Source organism: Zosterops lateralis, assembly GCF_965231275.1.
Source record: "Zosterops lateralis genome assembly, chromosome: 21".
Classification (NCBI taxonomy): domain Eukaryota; kingdom Metazoa; phylum Chordata; class Aves; order Passeriformes; family Zosteropidae; genus Zosterops; species Zosterops lateralis.
This window is the reverse complement of record NC_139781.1, coordinates 2,700,287-2,726,227: the sequence shown is the minus strand read 5'-3', so window position 1 is coordinate 2,726,227 and position 25,941 is coordinate 2,700,287. Positions and strand designations below refer to the sequence as shown.

At 43.6% G+C, this 25,941-nt stretch overlaps 1 protein-coding gene across 1 annotated transcript in view; it reads left to right on the top strand.

Annotated features, from left to right (window-relative positions):
• The window catches only part of GPR50 (G protein-coupled receptor 50), a 43,805-nt gene extending 19,292 nt beyond the window's left edge, over positions 1-24,513 (top strand). Inside the window, exon 2 of the mRNA XM_083876287.1 lies at positions 19,958-24,513. Within this exon, the coding sequence (XP_083732413.1) occupies positions 19,958-20,826 (869 nt within the window). The 3' untranslated portion in view covers positions 20,827-24,513. The remainder of the gene's footprint in view (positions 1-19,957) is intronic.
• The last annotated feature ends 1,428 nt before the right edge of the window (positions 24,514-25,941 follow it).

The following is a 25,941-nucleotide window of genomic DNA, read 5'->3' as shown; positions in this document are numbered from 1 at the left end:
CCTGCTAAATCCATCCTTCAAAGAACATCTTTAAGGGGATGGTGCTGATGTTGTTGCCACAGGAGCAGTGTGAGTGTTCACACTTGCTTGAATCAGCCCTGTTGGGAATGTGGCAAAAAAGGGAAATGAGGGAATTTGCCCTTGAGGCGTGTCAGTGCTGGGAAGGGAGGTACCAAGTGGTTTTCCTACAACATCACTTTTCCCCCTGCACTCACTTTTCCTATTTTTCACTCAAAAATAGGAGAAAGCACCAAGGAAGTGGGATAGAAATGAGAAAGAGAGGAGTGGTAAGGATTCTCTTGTCCATGGGATGTGGATTTATGAGTCTCATAAAATGCTTTTCTGCTTTTCCTAGCGAGAAATAATCATCCAATTCTGTTATCTTTTAGAGAATGATGATTTATACTCTCAGAATGTGTGGCTCTTTCCACTTTTCCACATTTTTTCTGTGCCTCAACAATGTCTTTGGAGGATTCTTTTTCCCCAAGAAAGGTTGGACCTGATGATCCTTGGAGTCCCTTTCCAGCCCGTTTTTCTATGATTCTATGATAAAGTGTGTTTGAGTCTTATATTTTTTTCCATATGTAGTTGTGTGATGTTCTCCATTAAGGCCTCTGTGATTGTGTCTCTGGGAAATGTGTGTGGATAGGTAATAATTCACATGGCACTCTGTGCCAGAGTCAAAATCTGTGTAATTATCTAAATGACATACCCTAAGTGCTACAGAGCTGAAGAAATTTGTGGCTTCTAATCTGAGCTTTATGAAATACCTAGTTTTATGTTTGATATTATATGGGTAATTCACATTATGTTATCCAAGTTTGCAAAATATATCTCCAGAGTGTTGGTTCTTGGATGATTAGTGATGAACATTAATCATCATTAAAGGCATGTCATTATTTGAACTTTTGAATTTGTGTCCTTTCAATGTTTATATGACTGTTGCAGCAGCTGCAGATATTGTTGTAAACACATGACCACATCTATGGAAAGAAATCTGTAAATGATCAGAAGATTAGTGAAATCAGGGCTTTCTTTTCCTGGACTTTAAACAGTGTCAGCAGCATCGTTACCTTCCTAACGTGTTTTCCCTTTTCTTCCCAACACAGAAAAGAGCCAGCTTTGCCTTCCTTTACAAACCCCTGTACATGGATAACAATCCAAATTGATTCTGATACCATCTTTATGTTCCATTTGAACATTGCAGGCGAATGTGAGTGAGGGAGGGGAAACATTTAGAGAAGAAGGTGCTGTCATAGCCTGCAGCCATGGGGTGTGTGCTGTGGACACGTCACCCCAAAACGTGTTGCAGGGTGCACCGTGGTGAGCTAAGGCACAAAACATCTCTCTCATCGTGTGCCCAAAGAGGCTGGAGCCAACACTTCCAAGAAAGAGCCAAGTTGGGTTTGTTTTCAGAGGGTTTGTTCCCACGCAGTCTCCAGCACACTCGGGCCGTGTGTGGTGGATGGAGCATTTCAATTTCCAGCTCTGCCTGTAGGGAAATGAAGGAACATGGCTTTGGGGACCTACTGCTTCTCCTTGCAGAGGTCACACCAGTTCAGTGAGAACTGGGTTTGGCTTCCCATGACACAGCAATCTGAGGGGGAAAAATATGTGAATCCTGGCTGAAATGGATAATGTCAAATGCAGATGTGTCATTGTGCCTTGCCCTGCTGTCTGCAGGGCCAGGGCTGAGCCTTGTGCTTCTGCTGACAGGGCTCGTGCCTGGTTCCCAAAATGTCAAATATTGAAGGCAATGGCACCTTTTGGGTCTCTGGAAGAGTGTGCAGTGCCCCCATCTCCTGACTTTCCCGGCATTCATCCATCCTGATCCCCTTCCTCCCTCACAACCTGGGTTTTGTCTCCCTTCAGCCCAATCCTGTCTGAAGGCAACAGAAGGAATTGGGAGGGGCTCTCATTTTCCGTCTGCTGTCACATCCATCCCAGGATAAATCTGAGGGTGGGTCCTGAGTTTGATGTGAACTAGCCTCAGTTTTAAGCATTGTCCTGCATGTTCTGCTCTTAATCCTGATTTTTCTCTCCTCATTCCCTCACGTTAGAGAGGGAACTGTCCTGCTGACTGCAGCAAGCAGGCAGTACAGAAGGAGGGGACACTTTACTCATCATTTACTCATCATTTTACTAATCATTTATTTCCATTTTTGATGCCAGACCTTGTAGCCACATCTGTGAGTTTTGCAGGAGGGTGGGAATTCCACTCAGTTGTAGTGATGAAGGCATATAGTGCAACCTGTGTGCTTTCCTCAGCCTTTTTCTCACTTAAAACCCTTTTAAGCGATCCCTTTTTGTTATTCTCCTTATGTTTCCTCCTTCCCTACTTCATGTCCCATCACCATTAAAGGTTTTACAGATAACTGCTTATTTTTATTGCATCCTGCAGGCAGAGCTCAAAGGTTGAGAGGAAAGATGTGCCAAACTGGGGGTTCCCTGAAAGGATTTCCTTTGTGGTGGAGCATTCTGGCTCCAGCCAATTTTTAGCCAAATTTTCTTTGTCTGCCTTCATTTCAGAATGTGACCAATTAATACTAGAAGAAATTATGGCCTTTAATTCTTACTCTTAGGTTTTCTTCCAGGGAGTGAGCAATGGCAGCACTGCAGGTCCTCAATGGGTGCAGGATGATGATGTTTTACAGAAGAAACCTTTGTAGGTGAAAAATTAAGTAATCAATTTCCTAGATTCTTCTTTGCAGAAAACTATTTTTTGTGTGTGTTGTGAGGAAGAACAAAGTAGTGGTTTTGACATCTTCAGAAATTAAAGTTTTCAAGTAAAACTTTCTTGGAAAAAAAAAAAAAATCAACCCAAGACTTTAGTTTTATAATGAAATTAAAAGAGCTTGAAACAACAGTGAAATATTCTGCTCCCAGATTGCTTCTTGTTTGATGCACTGGAAATTACATTTTCTGAGGTAATGAAGAAGAAATTGTGTTGTAGCAGGAGCCAAACACTCTTGTTCCAAACAAAAGGTTGTTTGTACAACCTGTGTGCTGGAGTGTGCCAGGAAGTGTGTGAGGGAAGAGCAGTGACTCTCCAGATGCCACTCTTTGCCAATCCTTCCATTTTCAGGTTTTTTGAATTGCAAAGTTTATCTTGTGTTTTGGATGGGATAATACAGATCCAGATCCAACAAGCAGTCTGTCTTCAGTGGCCTGATAAATTGTTCTTAATTTTCTGGAAGAGGTTAATTTCATTTAGGTAAGGAAAGACAAAAAAGCAGGCTTTTCAGGGCACTGCCAAAAAGAAGATTAAGTCAGCATCAAATCCATTAGTCAACCAATTTATCTATGTTGGCTAACACCATTTTAGCCTCTCTTACTTTTTTTTTTTTTTTTCCCCTTTTGTGACAATTTGGGTAACTCACAATTTCACTGCTGTATTGCAGCATTACATGGTGGTTGCTCTGCGCAAAACTAGGTTTGTTGCCATCTTAATTTTTTTAAAAGCAGGTTTCATTTAGTTTTTCATGGCAACTTTTTCTTCTCCTGTGAATGTACCATTTCTTTGAAAACTCATTTCTGGGACTATGCAATCCTAATCCTTGTTGTAGGCTATTGCAGAACTATGCCTGTAGTAGAAGTTAATTAAAACATGTACTTCTATCAATTGCACATGTTTATGTGGCCATCATTATTCAGTGCCAGCTCTGAGTTCCTTTCAGGACACCTGTTCCAGGCTCCATGGTGTGCTTGCTTGGGGCTGTCTTGGCAGTCTCTGTTTTCCTTTTGTTTCCTAGGACAGAGGAGTGGAGATTCCTCACAGACAGAGGTTCTTGTATCAGTTGATGGAGAGTTTTTTCACCTTTGGAATATTTCTAACGTGTCTGTCTTTTGAGGATTCTTTGCTAATTCCCTGGTGTTATATTTTTCAAATCCTTCCAAGAAACATGAATGCCAGGTGTTATCCCTGCCTTTGCTGCTGTTGCTGGAGCAGTCAGGGATTTCAGGGAAAGTACTGGTTTAGAGGAGACTTCTACTAATAACTTCTTGCCCACAATGAGTTTTCATCTTCTCACCTGCCACATCGAAGGTGAATTAGTTTCACTTGAAGTCAGCGGCAACCTCTCAACAGAAAATGTTCCTCTGCCACCACGGTGAGGAAATGGCTTCGTAGAGTTGGTGGGAAGAGTGTTGCCTGTGGAATTTAAAGTTGCATGTGCTACCATTCAGCATTTCTCATCTAAACTCCTCCCTATGTGGGGGATTGTGGGGAACTCCAGGACCAGTAAACAGGGATGTTCTTCTACAAGTTGTATCCCACTTGTTCTGGTTCTTGCACATCTCGGGCTCCTGAGCCTGCTGTGCATGGGACTGTGCAGAGTGAAGTGTTCAGTGGGGGAGAACTGCCCCAGAGCCAGAGGGTGAGCACATTGGAAATATGTAAATTTCCATTCTGCCTTCCAGTCAGTAACATCCTTGTACTTGTAGATAGCAGTGAATCCAAGGGAGGCAGATATTTTGCTGGCAGAGCAGGAGGCTGAAATGTGCAGAGGTTTGCTCAGGCTGCACAGCAATTAACTGGAGAAGTCCTTGCTAGAGACAAGAATGTGTCTCTGGTTTGTCCTTACATTCAGTTGTCCTGTATAAGACTGGTTCTCACTAATTAAATGCAGAATTACACAGTGCAATCACCTTCTGCCCTCTGATGAAACAGAGAACAAAACCTGTCAGCGCTGCACTCTCCTGCTGTGGGATAATCTGGAACTGGCTGCTGGTTATGTGCTTAATTTGTTTGGTTTGTCAGTGTTTATTAGGGGCCTGATTGAAGCAAAATCATCCCATCCCCTCTGGAAATCAGCATCCTTCTAACAAAATCTGCAGTTTGGCTTGCAGGATACTTTTTAGCCCCTGTGGTGCCTCTAGAAAATCAGCTCCAGGTGTGACTTGTGCAGTCCTGTTGCCTCAGCAATCCCAGCTGCTTTTTGTGGTCACCAGTGACTTGTCACCAGTGCCTGGTGGCACAGAGAATTTGGGAGGGCTGGTAGTTGGGGGCAGGTATGTCCTTGACCTCTCTGGGGAGAAGGAAATGTCTGTTCCAGGATGGCTCTGCTGCCACAGCCCCATCAGCATCCTCCGTGCTGGATCCTTGTATATTATAATGAAATATTGGAACACCAAGTGAACAGCAGCAAAATTCAGTCTGGTAAGATTCATTACTTTAATATTGGAGGGTTTAAGCTGATACCAGATTACCATATTCATAGGGGTTTAGGAACTGCTTGGGTATTAACTGCTGCCTTTTAATCTGAAAACTTTGCGAGGGCGTCGCGTCTCCTCTGTGCTAATGGCTCAGTCTGTCTCTGTAAGAGGTTGAATTTCTTTACATGGTGTTTTGAGACTCAATATGAAAGAGGGGAAATGGCCCTTAATTTTAACAAGTTCCCATTTGGTTTAACAGCTGTTGTGAGATCTCTCTTGTCTTTTTGGCTGTGTTTGCCACTTTGGCAGTGTGTTTCTGGTTGTCAGAGTCATACAGAGTTCTAATGGAGTGCAACACTTTTTTCTTTTCCCTACAGCTGTTATTTGTCATTTGATAGAACTCTGCCTTGTGAGAGTTTTATTCCTGAATAAATGATAAAAGGATAGCTAGTATCAGAAGGCAGTGCTGGCATGAGAGTCTCTGCTTTGTTGCTAACACAGAAGAAGCCATCACTCTCCTTTTAAAGGATGTGTTATGTGGCTGAATTTAGGAAAGCCTTTCAACTCCTGAGGGAGCCAAAGCCAGCCTCTTCCTCTGTTCTGCCCTTTGCTGCTGCCCTGTCCTAATTAGCAGTTAAACTCCACGCCCTGTGCTCCCAGTGCCAAGACACTGACTTCTGGCAGTTGCTGGAGGTTTGTTTCTCCTTGCAGTGCAGTAAACACTGTGTGTTTCTCCTCTGTGCTCCCAGATGAGGGCTGTGAGACCTGCTGAGTCAGCAGACATGGCCCCAGCTCCTTGGGGTTCATCTTCCTCCCTCCCAGAGCCAGGGGAGATGTGGCAGCCAGAGCTGGGTGGTGTCACAGCCTGGGCAAGGTGTGACCCTGGGGAGGCTCTTGGGTGGTTCAGGCTGTGAGTTTGCTGTGAGAGCTGGGCTCTGTTATATGGTGTAAATCTGTTGTTGAAGCTGCAAATCCTGGTTCCTGCCAACTCTGACATTACAATAAACCCCCTGATCCCTTAGAGTACATAGAGAACTCAGCTGAGCTCTTTGAGTGTTAAGACATTTCATGTGATTGTTGTACAAGGTCCTGCCAGGTTGAAGGTGACTCCCACACTCTCAAGATGTTTCTTGAGCTGCCTAAATGAATGTGCAACCAACACTGGTGTGCTCCCATGCCTGACAGGGAAATACACAGTCTATCACCTCATGATGGGACTATTTGCTGGACTCCACTCATTCATGTGCAAAGCTCTCACCCATTGCCAGCAATGTGCCAAGCAAATTTTTGGACAGAATTTCTGCAAAGCTCTTTGTAGTGCATGTTCACCTTGTCTCCTCTGTGTTTCTGTGCTTTTGGGGTTTCCTTTGAAGGAGGAGGATGGGCAACATGAGTTTTCATTCCCTACCTGAATGTGTCTGTGTTATACTGTTGCTGAGGACTAGAAATCCTCATTCTTTCTAACCCTGCCAAATCAAACCCCTCTTAGAAAAGTATCTTAAATGGTCAGTGACATTCCCACTACCCTGAAGATTTCATGATGAATGTATGACATTGGTATTTGTTACCAATACTTCTCCCTAGAAGACTCTGTATTAAGCCTATGCTTCATTTCATCCTCAAAACTTCTCTTACTTTGGAGTTAGTTCATAAACAAAATTACTTTATTGGGGACAGATAACAACATGGGGTTTCAGCAATTAAATGAAAAGTAGCAGGGAATCCTAAGGAGAGGAAATGGAGGGTCATAAATGGCTCTGAAGAGGCTTGAAGACAGGAATTAATATCTTATGCTTAATGAATGACAGCTCTTCAAAAAATGCTGTTAGATAAAGCAGTATAGGAGTGGAGAAGAGGGCGTTTCAGAAATTGCATAGAGTGAGAGAAGTTTTTCTTTTAGAACTTTAGCAAACTTGACCATTTCTCTTGGCTTTGGAGAGGGTGGCAAATGGAAAGCACAACCTCTAAAACTGATAGAGATTCCAGCACTTCAGGAACAAGAGGCACTGTGCATAGCTATAGCTTTTTCCTCTGTTTTGCCCCTGCCAGAGGAGAAATCTCATGCTGACTGAAGGCGCTGAGTTATTCCTTTGGTTTTTGAGTTTATTCAACCAACACATGCCTAAAGCTTTTCTTTTATGGTAACAAATATGGTGGAAGGTAGCTTGGATTTGAGTAAGGACAATGTAGTTATAGAAATCATAGAATCATAGATTCATCAAGGTTGGAAAAGAACTCCAAGATCATTAAGTCCAACCAGTAGCCCAGCACTGCCATGTTCACCACTAAGCTATATTCTCCCAGTGCCACACGCTCACATTTTTTTAACATTTGAAGGGATGGTGATTTCACTATTTACCTAGGAGCCTGTTCCAAGTGAAGAAAGACTCTTCCTTGTCAGCAATTTTTAAGAGCTGTGGCTGAGGGGGATGATCAACCAGCCTCTCAGTCCCTTCAGCTCTGTTGGTGGGATTTATAGTCACACTCTTGGCTATACAAACATGGAGCTGGGGAGCAGAGTCTCCTTTACCAACCACCAACTGGCTTGGAAGGTCCTCTCAGGGTTAGCATTAAAGCCCTCACCTCCTGGGTTCCTGATGGGAGTCGTGAGGCTCCAGTTAACACATTACCACTTTGATGTGTGGAGGTGTGGATGTCAGGTCGTTTCAGAGAGAGGAAATGTCTGTGATTTATTTCTTGCTGAGAAAAGTTCATTAGGGAGAAAAAAGGGAAAGGAGGGGAAACGTTTTGAGGGGACACTGAGAGCACCATCAATTGGTGGTGGTTATACAACTCTAAAAGTAGGCCTGCCCTTATCACTACAGATCAGAAAGTAGGACTCGGGGGTATTCCAGGATTAGGCAATTTAGCAAAATACGTCAGAGTTCCTTTGGCTTATGTGGATGGCCTTTTTTTTCAGCATCTTTTGTTCCTTCTGGAGCTTTTTTACTTCCTTTTTTTGCTGAGGGCAGAACAGAGTTTGTGTAAGAGCAGAGTCCAGCAATGCTCTTCCATTAGAAGCTGTTGATAGCAAAGTATCTGCCAGCCTCATCAAGTATTATCCACGAGTGTGAGATCTGCCCTTCAGTGTGTGTATTGCTGCCTGTGAGTCTGACTACTTATTTCCTTCAGGAATTTGGGTGTCACTGTCCCATGAAGTCTTATTTGCCTTCAAACCACTTGGATGTTATCCACCACTAGATTCCCATTGAGATCAGTGTCAGAGCACACCCACTCAAACCATTTGTTCACACAGGCTCCTGTTGGAACACATTTCTTCTGGATTTTACTGAAAAAGCATCTTTTCTCTTTCTACAGACCCACACATTTCACCTCAGTGTTTTGTAAGTCATTAAGAAAAGAACAGAAGCAGATGCCCTCCAGCAATACATTTGGGACTCCCTGGTCCAAGGTTCTCACATCATCGATGGTTTCTTGTTGTTCATCCTGTGCCCAGGCTTGACATGAGCTCTGTAAACCCTGTGGAATATCTGCAGTGAAACTCGTGCTGATGTTCTGGGAAACACTGTTTTTTGGACTCCTTTCTGGGAAAATGAGGACATGAGAGTTGTTTTTTTTTTTTTATTTTCCAGGATCATTTTATTCTTACTGAACCAGCTTTAATTGTTTGCATTGGACTTTTGCCTATGTAATGGTATCAGAGTCCCTAAAGTGCTTCCAGGTGAAAGTAACTCTCCATTTCCAGTGGGATTAGTAAATAGTTATGAATGAACCAGGAGATCCAGAACAGATTTTCTTTCACTTTCTTTTCTCCTACTTGCATGCACAGTGTCTCTCACAGTCCACATAGTCTTGATGAAGCCATGACATCTCGGGGCTCTTTCTTTGCCTGTCTGTTTTGTAAGGAATATTATTCCTCTTCCTTGCAGGATGAGCAATAATTCAGATATCTCAACCTTTTTCATTGCCCTTAGTTGCTTAGTTGCCCACGCTGCTTTCCTGTCCCTCATGGCACCATTTCTCTTCCAGCCTCATCTCCACTCTGTGTGTGTGTGTATTGTGGCTGTACCTGCTTCATGCCAAGTTCAGTGTGAGGCCACAGGAGAAAAAAAAAAAAAAAAAAAGGGCTCTAAGGAATTCTGTGAACTAAATCTAGCCCATGGGGGTCTTTTTGTTTGAAAAAATATGTTAAGGTCTTCCAAAGAAAAGTCAATCAATGGCAGCCCAGCAGTCCCTGTAAGGCATACCAGGAGTGTGCTGTAGCCTACAACTAGGCTATCACCTTGGAGATAATTTGGATCCAAATTGTGTTTCTTTTTCCTAAGTCTAGTGGCAAATGCTGTGCAGAAAAGCACAGGTGATTATCACCCTGGTACTGCCCTAACACCCAAGCCTTCATTTAGGTAACTGGAACTGGTTCATAACGAGTTAAACATTAAATGGCTTTCATCAATGGGAACATTTTTGTCTGGTGACTATTCCTTTAGTAGCTTCATCATTTCCATATGCAATTCAAAAGGATTGTAGGGAGAAAAAAAATACCTCCCATTCTCACCAACTAAGCTGGAAGATCTGGGGCTGGAGAGAGACTCATCCCTGGTATGTCAAGGCTGGGAGGTCAGGACAAGTTGTTAATTGTGGCAGGGCAGCATCTGCTCCTTTGCAGGGGTTGTCTGTGGCTGTAGTGGCTGCTGCTGGCACTAAGGTTTAGTCAAGGAGGAGCAGGACCAGCTCCCAGGCTCAGCTGTGTTGGTTCAGCAGGGCTCTTCAGGGTAGTCAGACAAGATTTTTAACACTAAAATGAGCTGTGGATTCATATCTGGCTGTATTCTCTTCCTGACAGCTGCCTAGGAATTGGTTGCTTGCACACAGCTCCTTTCCAGGAACACACTTTGACCGATATCAATAGCAAAAGAGCATTATTAAGTCTATTAAGCCTGAGTTGACAGATTTTTTTTTTTCTAGAATAGTAACAGATGGTAAATGGTGGCAGTACAGCTGCTGGGACTGGGAGAGGATGGATGTTGGTTTGTCATTTCAGAGGATGTTGGCAATAATTCATATTTATGTTTATACAGGGTCTTTCCTCTTTGAGAGCACTTTACAAACCAGGTGATAAATAATGGGCCTGGAGTTAATGAGGGCTGGTAGAGCTCATCCCTGTGCCCATGTGGCCAGTGTGGGAGGGTAAATACAAGGGCATTGACATGTGCTTCCTACACAGCCTGGGTGTGGATGAGGCAGCTGCTTTACATGACACAGTGGCATTCAGCAGGGGCCTCAGGCAGGAAAGGAGGGTGAACAGCTGGAGTTCAGGGGAGGACACTGGTATGTAAAGTGAGAGGACCCTTAAAAATAATTGGGAAGCTGGATGGGAGCACACCCAGATCCAATCACTATGATTAATGCTACGTTCTCCCTTTATTTCATCTAAAATGGCAGGTTATATACACTTTGATATAGTTTACAATTGTAGTTACTTCTCATTGGCACATAGCACAGGGAAAAATGCAAACAAACGTTGTTTTACTTTTCCTTAAGGTGGCTAAAGTGTTCACACTAATGACTATACTTATTAACCTCTAGAAAACCCACTATCTCTCACTAACACAGTAACATCTAATTTCTAGCTGCGCCACAGGCTTCACAGTTGGCCTTGGTGTGGGACCCAGGCTGGGTAGTTCAAACCTAATTCCAAAATTCCTACAGGTATCCAGGGTGTCAGGTGCTAGTTTGGGTTCCTGGACTGACCTGTGGCTGTGTGGAGTTTTGTGTAGACCCTTCCCAAAGACATCTGTGTCCCACAAGAAGCTGTCTTAGGGAGAAGGTAAGCACCAGCCAGGCTGTCCTTGTGGAGGCAGACACAGCTGCCAGGGCTCTGCAGATCACCTGCAGAGGTGCCGAGGCTTCTTCTCACCCTGTGCCATTTGGGAGTGGCCCTGAGGGCCTCTTGACTCTGACACCTGCTCACTGTCAGGCTGGCTGGGATGTGCTGTGAAGGCAGGCAGTGCTTCCATCTTTAGTCCAGGAATTTGGAATTGGTATGAGAAGGAATCAAGATTTTGTGTGGACTGGCTCACTACCTCACAGTGTTACTGCAGGTGATGAGTTTGGTGGATATAACAGGGAAATGACAGAAATCTGGGGCCCATAACCAGAAAAGGCACTTTTTAGCACTTCTTTTGTATTTATTAAGAGCTGGATCAAGACCACCACTTACTCCTCCTCCATTATTAGCAGATTCAATTGCCATAATTGCATCCAGGAAAAACATCACATTAGCAAGAGCTAAGTTTAGAAATCCCTAAAAATTACAGCACTGTGGTGTTCCCTCATGCAAAGGGTCAGAACTTCCAGGAAAACACAGGAAGAAGTCATTAAAAGACACTTAAATGAACATTAAACGGTATTTTAGAAACTTGAAAAATGTTGAAAGTAGGTAAAATGTCAAATTTATGTAAAGCTTTCCTTTCTTTATGCTGTATTCAGATCACCTTTTCAGGAAGGAGTGCCTAAGGTGAACAGGATGTGTTAGGATTAATGAGTAATGACATTTGGAAACTGGCCAAACACTGTTTCCCTGGGATAGTGTAAAAACTCCTTTTTCTTTATAAAGTATTTGAAATTCTGGAGATGGGGAAGTTGCTCTGCATTGGTACCAAAAGAGGGCTGACCATTTTTTAAGGGCTCAGAGGAAGACATGATTAAATAAATTTAATTCATTTGAGAGTGAATGTCCAGCTATCATTTGTGTAACAGCAAGAGAGAAATGCTCCCCTTTACATTGTAATGGTAAGTGATATAAGGAAAGATATGAAGTCATGCTAACAGGGCTGTTTTCCAAGTTCTAGCTCATTTCTACAGACTTCTGAGCTCAGCTAAGGCTGTGAATCTGGCTGGTCTTTGCCAAATGAAAGTTATGAATCTCTGGGGTGTGAACACTGCCAACCATTGCCCTTTTCTGCATTGAGTTAGAGTGGCTGCAGACATGGCTCAAGGATGGTTTTGGCAGCAAGACAATAAGAAAGCCCTGGCTTAAAAGTCTAAAATCCAGTAATCCAGTCCTTCACCTGGCCATGTAAGCAATTCTTTAGCCATCAGCCAAGATAATATGTGGTGCATAACAAAGATAATTCAAGTTCTCAGGGGCTGGCCCTTTCTTCTCCAGTAAATACTGCATATTTAAAACAGTAAATACTGTTTTTCTCCTCCTTTCTCAGAGGTCCAGAGGGAAGAGCAGCTTTCACAGCTCCAGTGATGTACTGGTGAGCGGGATCATGGAGCCAGTGGTGCCAAAGCCATGCCAAAGTGCCTGGTCACAGGAAAGCAGAGGAGGAGGAGGAGAGTTTGTTTTGTGGCCTTGCTCAGTGCATCTGCAGGGCTGGCACAAGGCAGGGAGCAGCTCTAAGTGCCCACAGTTTTCCCATAGGGAATGATGCCAGCAAAGCAGATAATGGTTTGGTATCCCATAGCATACTGCTGTTCTCTGGCTTCATGGTTGTGCTGAGAGATCTCAAAGGACTGTTTCCAGGAGTTAAATTATTCTGGAGTTTCATGCATTTTTTAGGACTTTCATAATGTCCTTGAATTGGATATTTCCACATTGTCTAATCGTATATCCTAAGAATGTTGTGGGTTGGCAATACCTCCTGCCCTTCTAGTTATTACCCTCTGGATCATTTTTTCCAGCACAGTCAGGATTTGAGAGCAGCTGACAGCCCAACTGCACTGTCTGTTTAACTGCAGGAAACCACACTTTATCCCCCTCTGAATGCTAATGGAGTAATGATAGCACATAATTAATTGAATGCCTTTTCCTTCCTCTTGTTTATTCCTCTCTTTGAACATACTCCCTAAATACACAAACAACATCCTCAATTAAAATTTATGGATTAATGAATTGAACAACAAATCTTTTTCTTTTTTTTTTCTTTCATTCTTTTTGCGTGGATCTCAGTGAGAATTTTGCTGATTTTCACTTGTGCTCCCCTGTCAAACATTTTCAGTTGTCAGAATGGGTAAGTATACACTGGGCTGTCATGATCAGATATATCAGTGCTTATCAGAATGGTGGAAAGAGCTGACAACAGTCTGAGATTCCTGCTGTGTTATTGCCTGTGGTGTTCACACTGCCCTGGAACCCAGGAGCTTGTAGGATCAGTGCAATGGGTCACACTCCCCTACAGAGGGACGGTTCTTAATACACTTTGATGGGGTAAATATTTTTCTACCCCAGGAAAGACCCTTTAGAATTTGTATATAAATATATACAAATATAAATGCTTGTCAGAGTGAGGGCTGCAGGCTCAGCATCCCCCAACACCACAGCATGGTCATCCATTCAATCACAGCAGTTCATGATCAATACCACGCTCAGTGGTATCTTTATGTCATAAAAAGGAAGAAAATTGATCTGAAAGTGTTTTCTATGAACTGCCACTTAGTTTGCAGGACTGAGCACACACTTCACATCTGCAGGCTGGAGGTTAGTGACATACAAGCAATCACACAGCAAGTGGCAGGTAAAAACAAACAGGAAAAAGAGGATATCACAGCTAATAAAGAGTCTTGTTGCATGCTGAATGAAGCTTTTTATGACTATTTTTTTGCTTGGAGCAAATAGTACATTTTGTTTCTGTTTTGCAGTGAGCATAAGCTTTGGAAGGTTAAACAGAGAGTATTAGATTATGGTAAGTGGACATCAGAGGCTTGCTTTACAGTCATGGCCTGTTAAATTGTTTACTGAACCTCATTATATATATGTCTCTGAGGCTGATGTGTGTCTTAAATCCCATTTATCTGGAAGACCTGATAGTAGAGTCTGTTGATTTTTTCATAAAACCCGAATGAACAAACATAAAGTTTAAGATTCTCTTTATTATAAGCTGTGGTTTATAGTATAATTATAGTAGTAAGAAGTCACTGCAAACATACCAATTGCATCATTAAGCTTTCAGCATTTTGTTTAATATCTTCATTGATGATCTGGATGAGAGGGATTGAGTCTACTATCAGTAAATTTGCAGATGACACCGAGCTGGGAGCATGTGTCAATCTGCTGGAAGGGAGGAGGACTCTGTACTTGGCACTGGTGAGGCCACACCTCGAGTGCTGTGTCCAGCTCTGGGTATCTCAGTTTAGGATGGATATTGGGGGCTGTGTCCAGCTCTGGGTGTCTCAGTTTAGGAAGGACACTGGGGGCTGTGTCCAGCTCTGGGTATCTCAGTTTAGGATGGATATTGGGGGCTGTGTCCAGCTCTGGGTGTCTCAGTTTAGGAAGGACATTGGGGGCTGTGTCCAGCTCTGGGTGTCGCAGTTTAGGAAGGACATTGAGACACTCAAGCACATCCAGAGGAGGGAATGAGGCTGGTGAGGGGCTGGGAACACAAACCTTGTGAGGAACAGCTGAGGGAACTGGGGTTGTTCAGCCTGGAGAAAAGAAGACTCAGAGGTGACCTTAGGACTCTCTACAACTCTCTGAAAGGTGGCTGTGCTCAGGTGGGGTTTAGTCTCTTCCAGGCAACAACTGACAGAACAAGAGGACACAGTCTTCAGCTGTGCCAAGGGAGGTTTAGGTTAGATGTTAGAAAGAAATTCTTCACTGAAAGAGTGCTTGGGTCCTGGAATCATTTGCCCTGGGAGGTGGTGGAGTCACCATCCCTGGAGGTGTTTAAAAAAAGGTTGGATGTTGCACTCAGTGCCATGGTTTAGTTGATGAGGAGTTGTTAGGTCATAGGTTGAACTAGAATATCTAAAAGGTATTTTCCAACCTAGTTAATTCTTTGACTCTGTGATTCTGTAATTCTGTTATTATGTATCTTAGCACATTTTTATCCATACAGGTTTTAGCCCTGTTTTCTACAGCTGGCAGAAGCTGGACAGACACCAGGGTCTGATCTCACTGCTGGGAAGAGGTTGGAACAGCAAGGTGACTGCTCATGCAGTGAGCCCTGTGGCATTCATCTATTTGCTCATGGATCAGCCTCTCACTTGCTGTCTTTGAAACTGCTGTGTGTGGTTTTGTTTGCCTCAGAACGCTGTGCTGGGCACTTGGGAGCAGCTCAAATCCCTGTACAGAGGGTGGGAGGGAAGCAGCAGGCTCACTTGGAGCTAGGCTGTTCCAGGTGAGCAGAAGTTGATGCACACAACTGGTGCAAATCCTGTCCCTCAGGACAATTCAGGTAATAGTGCTAACTTCAGGGTGCATTGATCTCTGTAGCCCTGATTCGTGCCTGAGATGTTTTGGTTTTCTGAAATTCTTTTCCCAGGGAATTTTCTGTAAAGAAGAGAACTGTTTTTGTAACTGTCTACATTATTCATTCCTTTTTTTGGGAGGGATTTCTTCTTGATGTCCCTCTGGTCTGACCAATGTGAGTGAAGAGGTTCGTCTTTGTGTCACAAATCAAATTGGTCCGTGTAAAATAGTATAAAAGGGAGACATATCCCAAAAATAAAGGAGTCATTTTCAGCCTTCTGAAGTTGGAGTCTGTGTCATTGTGGTGTACAACAGCATCACATCTCTGTCTTGTTCACCTGAAGGAAACAGTTCTGTAGTTCTGTAATACTTCAGCAGGGAATGTAAAAGAACTTCATATGAATAACAAAGAAACAAGAGGTTTGGGTGTTTGGACATTTAGAGATGTACAAAAAGTGACAATTTCAGAAAAATATTTTATCTCCTTTCCCCCCCCCCCCCCCTTACCCCCCCCCCCACCCCACCCCCCCTCACCTTTTTTAACCCTGGTTCTGGATTCAGGATATATAAAGCACAGCCTGTAAAGGACAGCCCAGAGCTGCTGTGTGGGAAAAGCAGGGAGAGGCTGGATCTGTGCAACTGGAGCTTGGACGCCAGGGGATTTCCAACAGCCTCTTGAGGCAGGCAGTGCCAGTGACCCTGGTGTTTGTACAGTGATGCTCAGTTAATCTCTGCAGAACAATACCTGTTTGGATGAAAGTCAGGTGCTGTTGGTTGGGGCAGCCTGCCAGCCAAGACTTTTACGTATGTGGTTTATTGATTTGCAGCATTCATTGAGGTATTTCCACGTTTCCTAGAACCAGGGCTTGACAATAAGTCCTCAGATAACCTGTGTTGTTGGACAATCCAGGCAGAATGAGAGGTAGGGCCAGGGAACTGTTGGAGTACAGGAGCAGACTGCTGGAGTGGGCAGAAATAGATTTATGGGAGCAGAGGGGAAACTCAAAGAAGTGCTAGGGCACAAGATGTTCTGGGATAAATTCCCTTTTGCATCACTTGCACATGCCTAAAATCTGCTCTGCAGCTGGGCTTCAGGTTGCTTGGAGTTGTTTTCCTTTTTTCCCCTAAACAATTGTGGATTACACTGTGAACAGTGTATTGTACCTTTGTAACCTGTAGCTTTCTTTTGGACTTCTGTAATGTAAAAGAATTTATAATTTCTCTGAAAATGTTGACAAGTCTGTATTACCAGTGTTACACTTGCCTTTCTCCACCATTCCTGCCTCTTCATGTATGACTCTGTAAATGGAGGGTGGAGCACAGGGGCACATAAGCCGGTTTATACTAAGTAGAAATTAAAAAAGGGATGGAAAATGTGAAAGCTAATAAGGAAATACAGTCACAGGACAGCAGAGAGAAAAAGATACATCTGAAAATAGTGTTACAGAAGCAGATAAATTTAAATTGGAGATAAAGTCCTGCTGGTATTATTTATGGGCCAGACTCCTTTGTTTTGTAGTGGGAAAATGTGAAAATAAAAAAGTAATGAAGATCATTGGCAGGAGACTGTACTTTACCTTACCTAACAGCCACATATTAGATGAGTTTCCATTCTGCAGAGTCCAACCTCATCCTGCAGAGGGAAGGACACAAGCTCTTGGTGCAGGGCTCAGCACAAGGTGGTCTCACAGCAAACCAGGGACTGCAAGGCTACAGCAATGTTTAACTCAGATTACTCCTGTTTTAATAATTAGCCAATAGCCAGTTCCTACATTTTGAAGGGCATGTTCTGCTTTGGTGGCATGCCATGTGCCCCCTCTTTTCAGAACTCAGCCCTTAAAAAGGCACTGATTTCCAGGACTGGCCTGCAAGTGGCTGTTTTATGGGTCTGACTTGCCCCTTCATCTCACCAGGAGACAAAGATGAAGTTGAGCACATTCCCACATAAACTGGGAGATGGATTTGTTTCTGTGAAGTACTACTGAGTGATAAAATACTTTCTGGCTGCATTTCCAGGCGCCCAGCACCCTGACTGGGCCATGGGTCTGCTGGTGGGTAGGAGAGGTGACACTGCACCATTTTGCTCCCTGAGTGGAGGAGGAGATTATTCCTTTCTTGATAAAACCATCTCATTTTCTCCCTGCAATAAAGTTGTGTCAAAATAATACACACAATACCGTGCTCTTGGATTGAATCCAAACTAGGAAGTTCATCCTGTGAATATTATTATTTTTATAGATTTTTTTCCCCTTATCTTTTTACTTCCTTTCAAATATTCAAGTTGGTTAAGAAAGACCAGCAGAAACAGCTTATTTATTCCAGCAGCTGGCAATGAAGTGAGACCAGTAATTTTCCCTGTGGTTTTTCTAAGCTTTGGATTAAATCCACGGATGTGGTGTTTTAAGTAGGGAATATTCAGCTTTGTTCTGCTCTGCCTGGTTTGGAACTGGATGTTCAATGTGTCTCTTTCATGCCCAGCAAAGGCAGAGATTTGCTTTCTGGCTGCCTGTAAATGTGTATCTAAGTAAGACAGGTCTGGTGAAGAGGGAGAGTTGTGGTCCAGGTAGTGGAGTCTGTCTCTAGCATCCTCTGGAAGTCTCCTAAACTGGATCTCTGTCTCTGTTCCACTCTCTTGAAAATGGTTTTAGAAAATGTTTCCAAAAGGAAATTCTGGTGCTGGAGGCACTTTTTTGTTGTTGTTGAAGTGCATATTTTTGATCAAGTGAGTAAAAATTATTCTGCAGAAGAGCATTCCCTCTCTGGGGTGCCTGCAGCATCACTAAACGTGGCCATAGTTGGTTCTGCCCTTGGCAATGGGCATAAATGGAATTAATTATGTGTGGGACCACGTTCAATAACTGCATTTTAAAAGGCCCTCAGTAAGTTATTAAATCAGCAAGAAAGCAGCACTGAGGCCCAGCAGACGCCGAAGCTGTGTGCTGTGGTAAACCTATGCATGTAAAATTTCTCTCTGAAAGGGTTTTAGCACTTCACATGACCTCTGCTAATACTTACTTTTAAGTGACAATCTGTGTCAGCTGCCTGAGCTCCACACTGCCAGGGGCTATTCTCCAGTCTGGACTGCTTTCCAGTCAGCATGAAGTGGCCTGATATGACCTGTTGACTCGTCCTGATAGTTTTTGTTGGCACAAACATAGCCATGACCCAACTGCAGTGGCAATGCAACTTTCCAACAGCCCTTGGGTGTCTTTTCCAAGTGCTAAAGCCTGTGACCTGGTTGAATCAAGATGTAAGAGAGTCCTTTCAGGGATACTGCACAAAAATGCCTCTTTTTAGTAATTTCTAAAAATATATATCTACTCCACTAGACAGCAGGATATGAGGGTTTGAAGAGAAGGTGCAGGTGTGATCAGATGTTGCCTGTATCACACAGGGGCACCGGTGTTCACACCTTAAATGTGTTACATATAACCCTATTCTCTATATATACTCTCTGTGTGTACATACATCTGCTGTCTTGTAATATTTTCCTTCCCATTACTGCAGATACACCTGAAAGTTGCAGAGTTAGGAAAACCAACTAGTTTTTATAGTGTCCTGTCCTCTAACTGGAGTGTTGAGCTCCTGCTGAAATGTCACTCTGTGTGGTCATCAAAATGCTAAATATTGACAGATGTCCTTTTCAACATTACAGCTGGTCCTGTAGTTACACCAGTTCCCACAAGACCTTGGATCCTTTTCTTAATGCAATCCTCTCTGCTGATGGGCAAACTGAGCGGGAAGGCTTTTTGCCTCCCTAAAAATACACCAGACTCATGAAATGGGCAGTAAGTGCTGTTCACCCAGGTCAATGGAGGCTGCTCCTCACAGTGGAGCTGGCAGGTGGTGTCCCACCACAATGCAGCATTTTCAATCCAATCAGTCTTAAGTTATTTTATACTTGCAGAGGCTCTCAACTCTCTGCTGTAGAGCCTAAATGAACAACCTGCAGCACAAACTCTGCAGAGATGGCTGATTGCAGCTTATCAATCACATTTTCTGCCTAGAGCCAGACAGTGACTGACCTTCCATATTGAACTGGACAACTTTAACATTAAAATAACAAGAAAATATGCCAAATAAGATAAGCATGTCAAGGCTGGCTGCACCATGGTTTCTTGAAGAACATACAATCCTTAGCATGAGCAGTGCAGAAATTCTGGTGAATGCATACCTGCTTACATGCAAAAGAACAAAAGAGACCTTTCCTGTGCAACTGCTGCCACTGAAATGAATAAAGCACTGAAAACATAACCTGCCTACCATACTCCTTTGGCCGATGATGGTCAGAGAGAGGCAGGGTGGCTGACTAACAAGGAGAACAAAATCCTTCTCTCCCACAACTTAGAGGACAGCAGGTACCTGACTCCCAGCTTTAGCCAAGTTAAGGGTGACACTTCTAGTGTAGACTGTTCCTAAGAAGGAACACGCAGGTCAGTCATGCCTTGTTACTCTCCATTGCTGTCACTAGTGGAGCAAAGTCTTATTTTCTAGGGTTTCAAATTCCAAGTGGAGAGTAGAGTGAAACCCATCAGAAGACTTAGGCCAAAAGAGGAGGAGGTTTGAGGTGCAAGTAAAGAGGAGCTTTGAGTTAAGTTGTCCATCTGGACCTACCCTAACCTCTCACGGTCTCTCCTTTCTTTGCAGGCAACATCTTTGTTGTCAGCCTGTCTGTTGCAGACCTCGTGGTTGCAGTTTATCCCTACCCTCTGATCCTGAGTGCCATCTTCCACAATGGATGGACCATGGGAAACCTCCACTGCCAGATAAGTGGGTTCCTGATGGGCTTAAGTGTCATCGGGTCCATTTTCAACATCACGGCCATCGCCATCAACCGCTACTGCTACATCTGCCACAGCCTGCGGTACGACAAGCTCTTCAACCTGAAGAACACCTGCTGCTATCTCTGCCTGACCTGGATACTCACCGTGGTGGCAATTGTGCCAAACTTCTTTGTCGGCTCCTTGCAGTACGACCCCCGGATTTACTCGTGCACCTTTGCCCAGACGGTGAGCACGTCGTACACCATCACGGTGGTGGTGGTTCACTTCATCGTCCCCCTCTCCGTCGTGACGTTCTGCTACCTGAGGATCTGGATTTTGGTGATCCAGGTCAAGCACAGGGTGAGGCAAGACTGCAAGCAGAAACTCAGGGCAGCCGACATCCGAAACTTCTTGACTATGTTTGTGGTTTTTGTCCTTTTCGCTGTGTGCTGGGGACCATTAAACTTTATTGGCCTCGCCGTTTCAATTAATCCTTCAAAAGTGCAGCCACACATTCCAGAATGGCTTTTTGTCCTGAGCTATTTTATGGCCTATTTTAACAGCTGCCTTAATGCTGTGATCTATGGGCTTCTTAACCAGAATTTTCGAAAGGAATACAAAAGGATATTGCTGACACTGTGGACTCCCAGGCTGCTGTTCATTGATGTGTCCAAGGGCGGGACAGAAGGGATGAAAAGCAAGCACTCTCCAGCCATAACAACCAACAACAACCACGCTGAAATACACCTATGAGTCAGGACAGTACTATTTATTCTGGATTACAGTTGTATATATAATATGTAAGAGCCTTTCTAGCTGTGTGCATTGCACAGCTGGTGTTGCCCTCATGCAAGGAAGGAGTTGCCCTCATGCAACCTTTCATGCTTAGCTTATCGCTGTGACATCAAGGCTTTGAGTAAGGATTTTCAGAGTGGAAATGACTGCTCTTTTTTTTTTTTTTTTTTTTTTTAATGTCATCTTTCACTGTGTGCCTAATTAATTGGTTTGGTTGCTTTTGCCACAAGCATGCCAATACTCAAAAAGGGAAGCATTCAGAGTGCATGAAGAAATGCAGTTATGCTTGAAATGCAACCTTCAAGAGACAGCAAAATTGCCATTTATTACAGACAAACCTTTCTCCCCTCCCACTGAATTCTATTTTTCTAGCATTAACTTAACCCGAACTGTATCAAAACAAAGTGTAAACTGCATGGCTTTTTACATTTTAGATAGGAAACCAGGTATAGATAACAGATAGGTATTAGCCAGCAGGTGTAGTATGTATGGACATGGTGTGTGTTTTCCTTTTACTTTCCTCTTAAGATTTAGGACCTAGCCTGGGCTTGATGTGAGGCAGGCAGAAGCCAGACTAGTGTGTGTCTGATGCACTCATTTTAATTGAGTATCTACAGACATTAAGTACCCTTGCACTCTCCTTCCCAGGCCATGAGTAAGTATATGACATATGACATAATCTAATTGCAGTAAGATACTTGGAGCCTGATTCTAATTTAGGCAGTATCCTGTCATGACCAGCAGTCATTCCAAACATCTTTCAAAAGCCACTGCTACGTGAACATCACAATAAAAAAGATGAACACAGCAGAGTCCCATCTGTGTAACGCAGATTGCGACTTTTAAGTTCCAGTAACATTTACACTCGCAGACAAAAGCAGAAGGGGAAAGGCAGTGTTTGTTCCAAAAATCCCTCCTTTTGCCCATCACAGAACATGAATTTGCTGACGGGAGAAAAAATGGAGATTATTTTTCCCATTTTATTCACGTACGGAACTGTAATTAACTCGCAGGGAGACGAAAGCTGCTTAAGCATAATTATGCATCAGTTCTGTTAAAGCCTGGACTGTGCTGTCTGTATCATTGGAAACAATGCCATGGAGTGCTGGGGAGCCCAGTATCACATTAGACATAAGCACATGGGCAAAGATAAGGCTGTTTCTTTAATGGAGTGTGAAAGGGGTGTGTATGTGTGTGACGGCAGCTCTGTAGAGATAACTTCTTTGTTTCCTTAGCTTCATTGTGAGTTCATCTCTTTATGGCTTTAAATACGTGCATCCTGCTTTGAAACAATCCCATTAAATCAACAGGTAAGGCTCCCCTGGTGCAATTCCGCCTTCAGGTCAGCACACCTGCCTTGATGCCCGTGTGCTGAGCAGCACAGCAGGGACAGGGGTGGCTCTGAGCCCTGGGGGTCCTGCCCCTGCTCCAGGGCTGCAGCCTTCCCTCTTTGGTTCCAGTCAAAGCAGGACTAGTTCCCAGCACTGAGCCCTGAAAGAACAACACCAGACTTTGTCTCTGCCTGGAGATGGAGGTATGTAGGATTTCCCCAAAGCCTGACCAGGCTGTGTGCCTAATCCTTAGGGAAGATAATAAGCCATTTGTGCTCTGCTTTCTGAAACAAACTTGCTGCTCATCATCCCTTCTGCTGATTTTTTTGGAGGGGGAAGAGAAATTGAGAGAAATTAAGTCTGTTTCTGAGGCAGGCCAAGGAACTTTGCACGCTGTGTTGCCTCCATGAGGACTGAGTGTCTCTGCTGCTGCTGCTGCCATGTGGTGAAGGTCACTGCAGTGGAGGGGGGCCCTGCATTTATAGGGTGCCCTGGCACTTAGGAAGTTTCAAACTTGAACATCTCAGCCACTTCAGATGAATGTTGTTTTAAAATGCACTGCAGCCAGCCTCCCATAATAGGAATCAAACTGAGTTCTGTTTTGGCCTCCTAATCTGCCTCAGCATGGCCAAATAAAGGTATTTTGACCCTCAGAAATAACTGTTGTCTGTTCGCCTTCCAGAAAAACCACCCTGGATGAATTCACACCATTCCATGCAAGCAAAATCATTTTGAGTTAAACTTGGATAAGAGAGGCACTGAGGGCACATAACTGCAGGGAGTGTTTGTCCCATCACTCTAGGGAGATGTCCTGTGTTCCATGACTAGTCTTCAAAGTCATTTGCAATTAGCCACTACAGTGTTAGTTAGAATCACATTAGCAAATAATTTGAAGCATCTAGTGCCATGTGAAATATACTGCTTTAAGAGAATTGTGAGGAATCTTGTGCAAGTTTGCCAAATATCTCAAATACCGCAAAACTGGGGTTTCATTGTGTGGATTCTTGTCTTTTTAACTGAATGTTCAGTGAAGGTAATGTGGAATGGGGGGTTTTATTATTATTATTTTATTCTTTAAGCTTGTATTTGCACTATTTCTTATTCAGGCTCCAAAGTCAACAGCCAGCAAGTATTTGAACCAAACCAAGTCCAAAGAGGTCCTGAACAGGTGAGCTGTGAGAGTCCCTTCTACACCTGGCAGGAATGGGAGCAGCAGGAGCACGATAGGGCATCTCCCCAGAACTCACAGAGTCACTGCTCAACCAAACTATGCAAAATGATCTGCTCACCTGCCACAGGGTCTGAGCCCAGGTCTCTGCAGGGCACAGGCAAAGTTCCTGCAGTGCTGGGGTGGGTCTGAGGAGCTCCCTGCAGTGCAGGGATGGCTCTGGCAGCACAGGGAGCACAGCACTGGCACGACCTGTTCAGAAGGGCTCTGAGTGTCCCAGGGAGGTGACCAGGGCTGACCTGATTCAGCCACCACAGCTGGAGGCTCCTGCTGGAGCTGAGGGTTGCAATATGAACCATGGAAAGCAGGGAATGTGGCCTCAGACAGGGAACACTGTTCGTTAGCACTTTGAGAGAGGCAGTGCTTAGGATAGGATGGAGTTTTATTTTAAACCTACCCGAGCAGCTCCTTATTTTTGTTAGGAAATGGTTAACAGGGTACAAGAGAGTTTATTTTTGTTAGCATTTGTTTACAGAAAAAGGGAAGTGTGTTTTAGCTGAGAATTCTGAGCAGTGTCACAGTTTCCCTATGGGAATCTAGCTTTAATCCAAATTCGAGATTTCAGTGAGATCCCACAGTTTAAATCACGTTCTGCCAATTCCACTTGTTGCGTATCTGGCCTTAAGTCTCATTGAGATCTCATAAAAAACTAGTTTCAGATCACTTGCTCTGGGTTTCATATGGTGTGTTGAATACCTATTCTAGTCCCAAGCTCTAAAATTGTTGTCGTGGAAACTTATGGAGAGGCAGTATTGCTGTGAAGGATGATGAATCTCTTGCCACAAAGAAATATTTTGGATGTTGTTAATGAATGTTGTTTTGTCAATTTAAGAAGAATGTAACCAATATATTTATATATAAATGTGTATTGCATATGCTGTTTCCATTTTAATGTTTAATTGAGGATCCTTCAGTATACTTTCCTATTTCCATTTTTGTTCATAAAATAGATTAATTCCCTTTACCTGTTAAAAATGTAATAAATCTGCCATTGGACTACTTACTGATTTTTTTTTCTCCACTAGCAGCTACTTTTTAATAAATATTTGGAACATCAGCTTGAGTTTTGTTGACTCCCAGAAAGCATATTGAATTGACAGACATACTTGAGTTCACACACACCTCAGCAGCCCAGCTTGGACCTGGAGGTGAATGACCCAGGGCATCTGAGACATCCCCTTGGATCCACAGGTCTTCTTCTGTGAGCCAGCTCCCTGATGCACTCTGGCCTTCCTCATCAGGGAAGAAACTTTCTGCATAGAGCCATTGGTCTGCTGACTGTGTGTCCCTTTGTCTTTCTGGTCCCTTTCCCGTGGGGTGCCATGGAAGCAGAGTTTGTCACATCCATCTCCCTGCTCTCTCCTGGGAAGGACAGCACAGCTGAGCTGTGAACAGGAGGCTGTGGGAGCCAGGGTGGTTGCAGGGCAGGGCACAAGGTGGTGTTGGGTTGAAGGGAAGGACTGGGACAGAGAGGGTCACCCTGGGCTGGGGGCACAGCCAGGGCTGACGCTCCCTCAGTCTCCATCACAGAGCTTTGTGAGGATGCTGTGTGCAGGATGTTCTGTTCTTTGCCCCACTTCTGTTTTGGGGCAGGTTTTGCTGTATCATTCAGCCAATAAGTTCTGTCCACAGGTTGCACTGATTACATTGCTGATTTGACTGGTGCTGTTCTGGGGGACTCTCTGTGCTGGCTGTGAAGCAGGGCATATGGGAGTGTGGTGAATTGTACCTGCAACTTGAGCTCCTGTTTCCTAACCAGATGTCACATACAGCCATGGTGTGAAGGTACCAGAGGCTGAGATTATCCAATAAAACAAGAAACATCCATTAAACCAAAGAATTGCTGACAAGCGGTGGAGCAGACATGCTGAATGAACAAGGACTGTTCATTCAATGACATCCCCAAGCAGCATTGTTACTTTTTAAATCTTTTCCAACAAGCACTGGACTTCACCTGCTGCTTCTGCAGTCAAACCTGCAATGCCTGGTGATGTGACACACTGAAAGCAATGTTTATGATAGTGGCAAATCTCAAAATGTCTCTCTGAGCAGAGCTGCCAGAAAACCCTTTCATGGACTTGTACCTGCTGTTTCTTCCATGTGGAACAGAATGAATTGAACTGTCAGAAGTGAGGCAGTGTTATTTATTTACTTGTCACAAAGTGTAGTAACTGGGAGATAAGACAGAGATACAAAACACAAGAGGTGTGATAATTTAATTCCAGGATAAAATCTTACTCATAGTGACTACTTAGAAATCAATATTTGTCCTAATGTATTTACCTCCAAGCTTATAATTTATAACCTGAAACCAGCTAGTAAAGAGCTACTGCATATGTATTTAGAATTTTATTGAAAAAATGTAAATCACTGGACCTAATGTGATATTTCTTACCAGAAAAACCCTGAGATAAGAAATGCAGAATAGGTTCTCGTAAGAACTCTGTGATGGGATATGCAAATTTTTTTTCATTGGTGATAAGAACCTTAAAATTCATATCAGTCATGAACTAC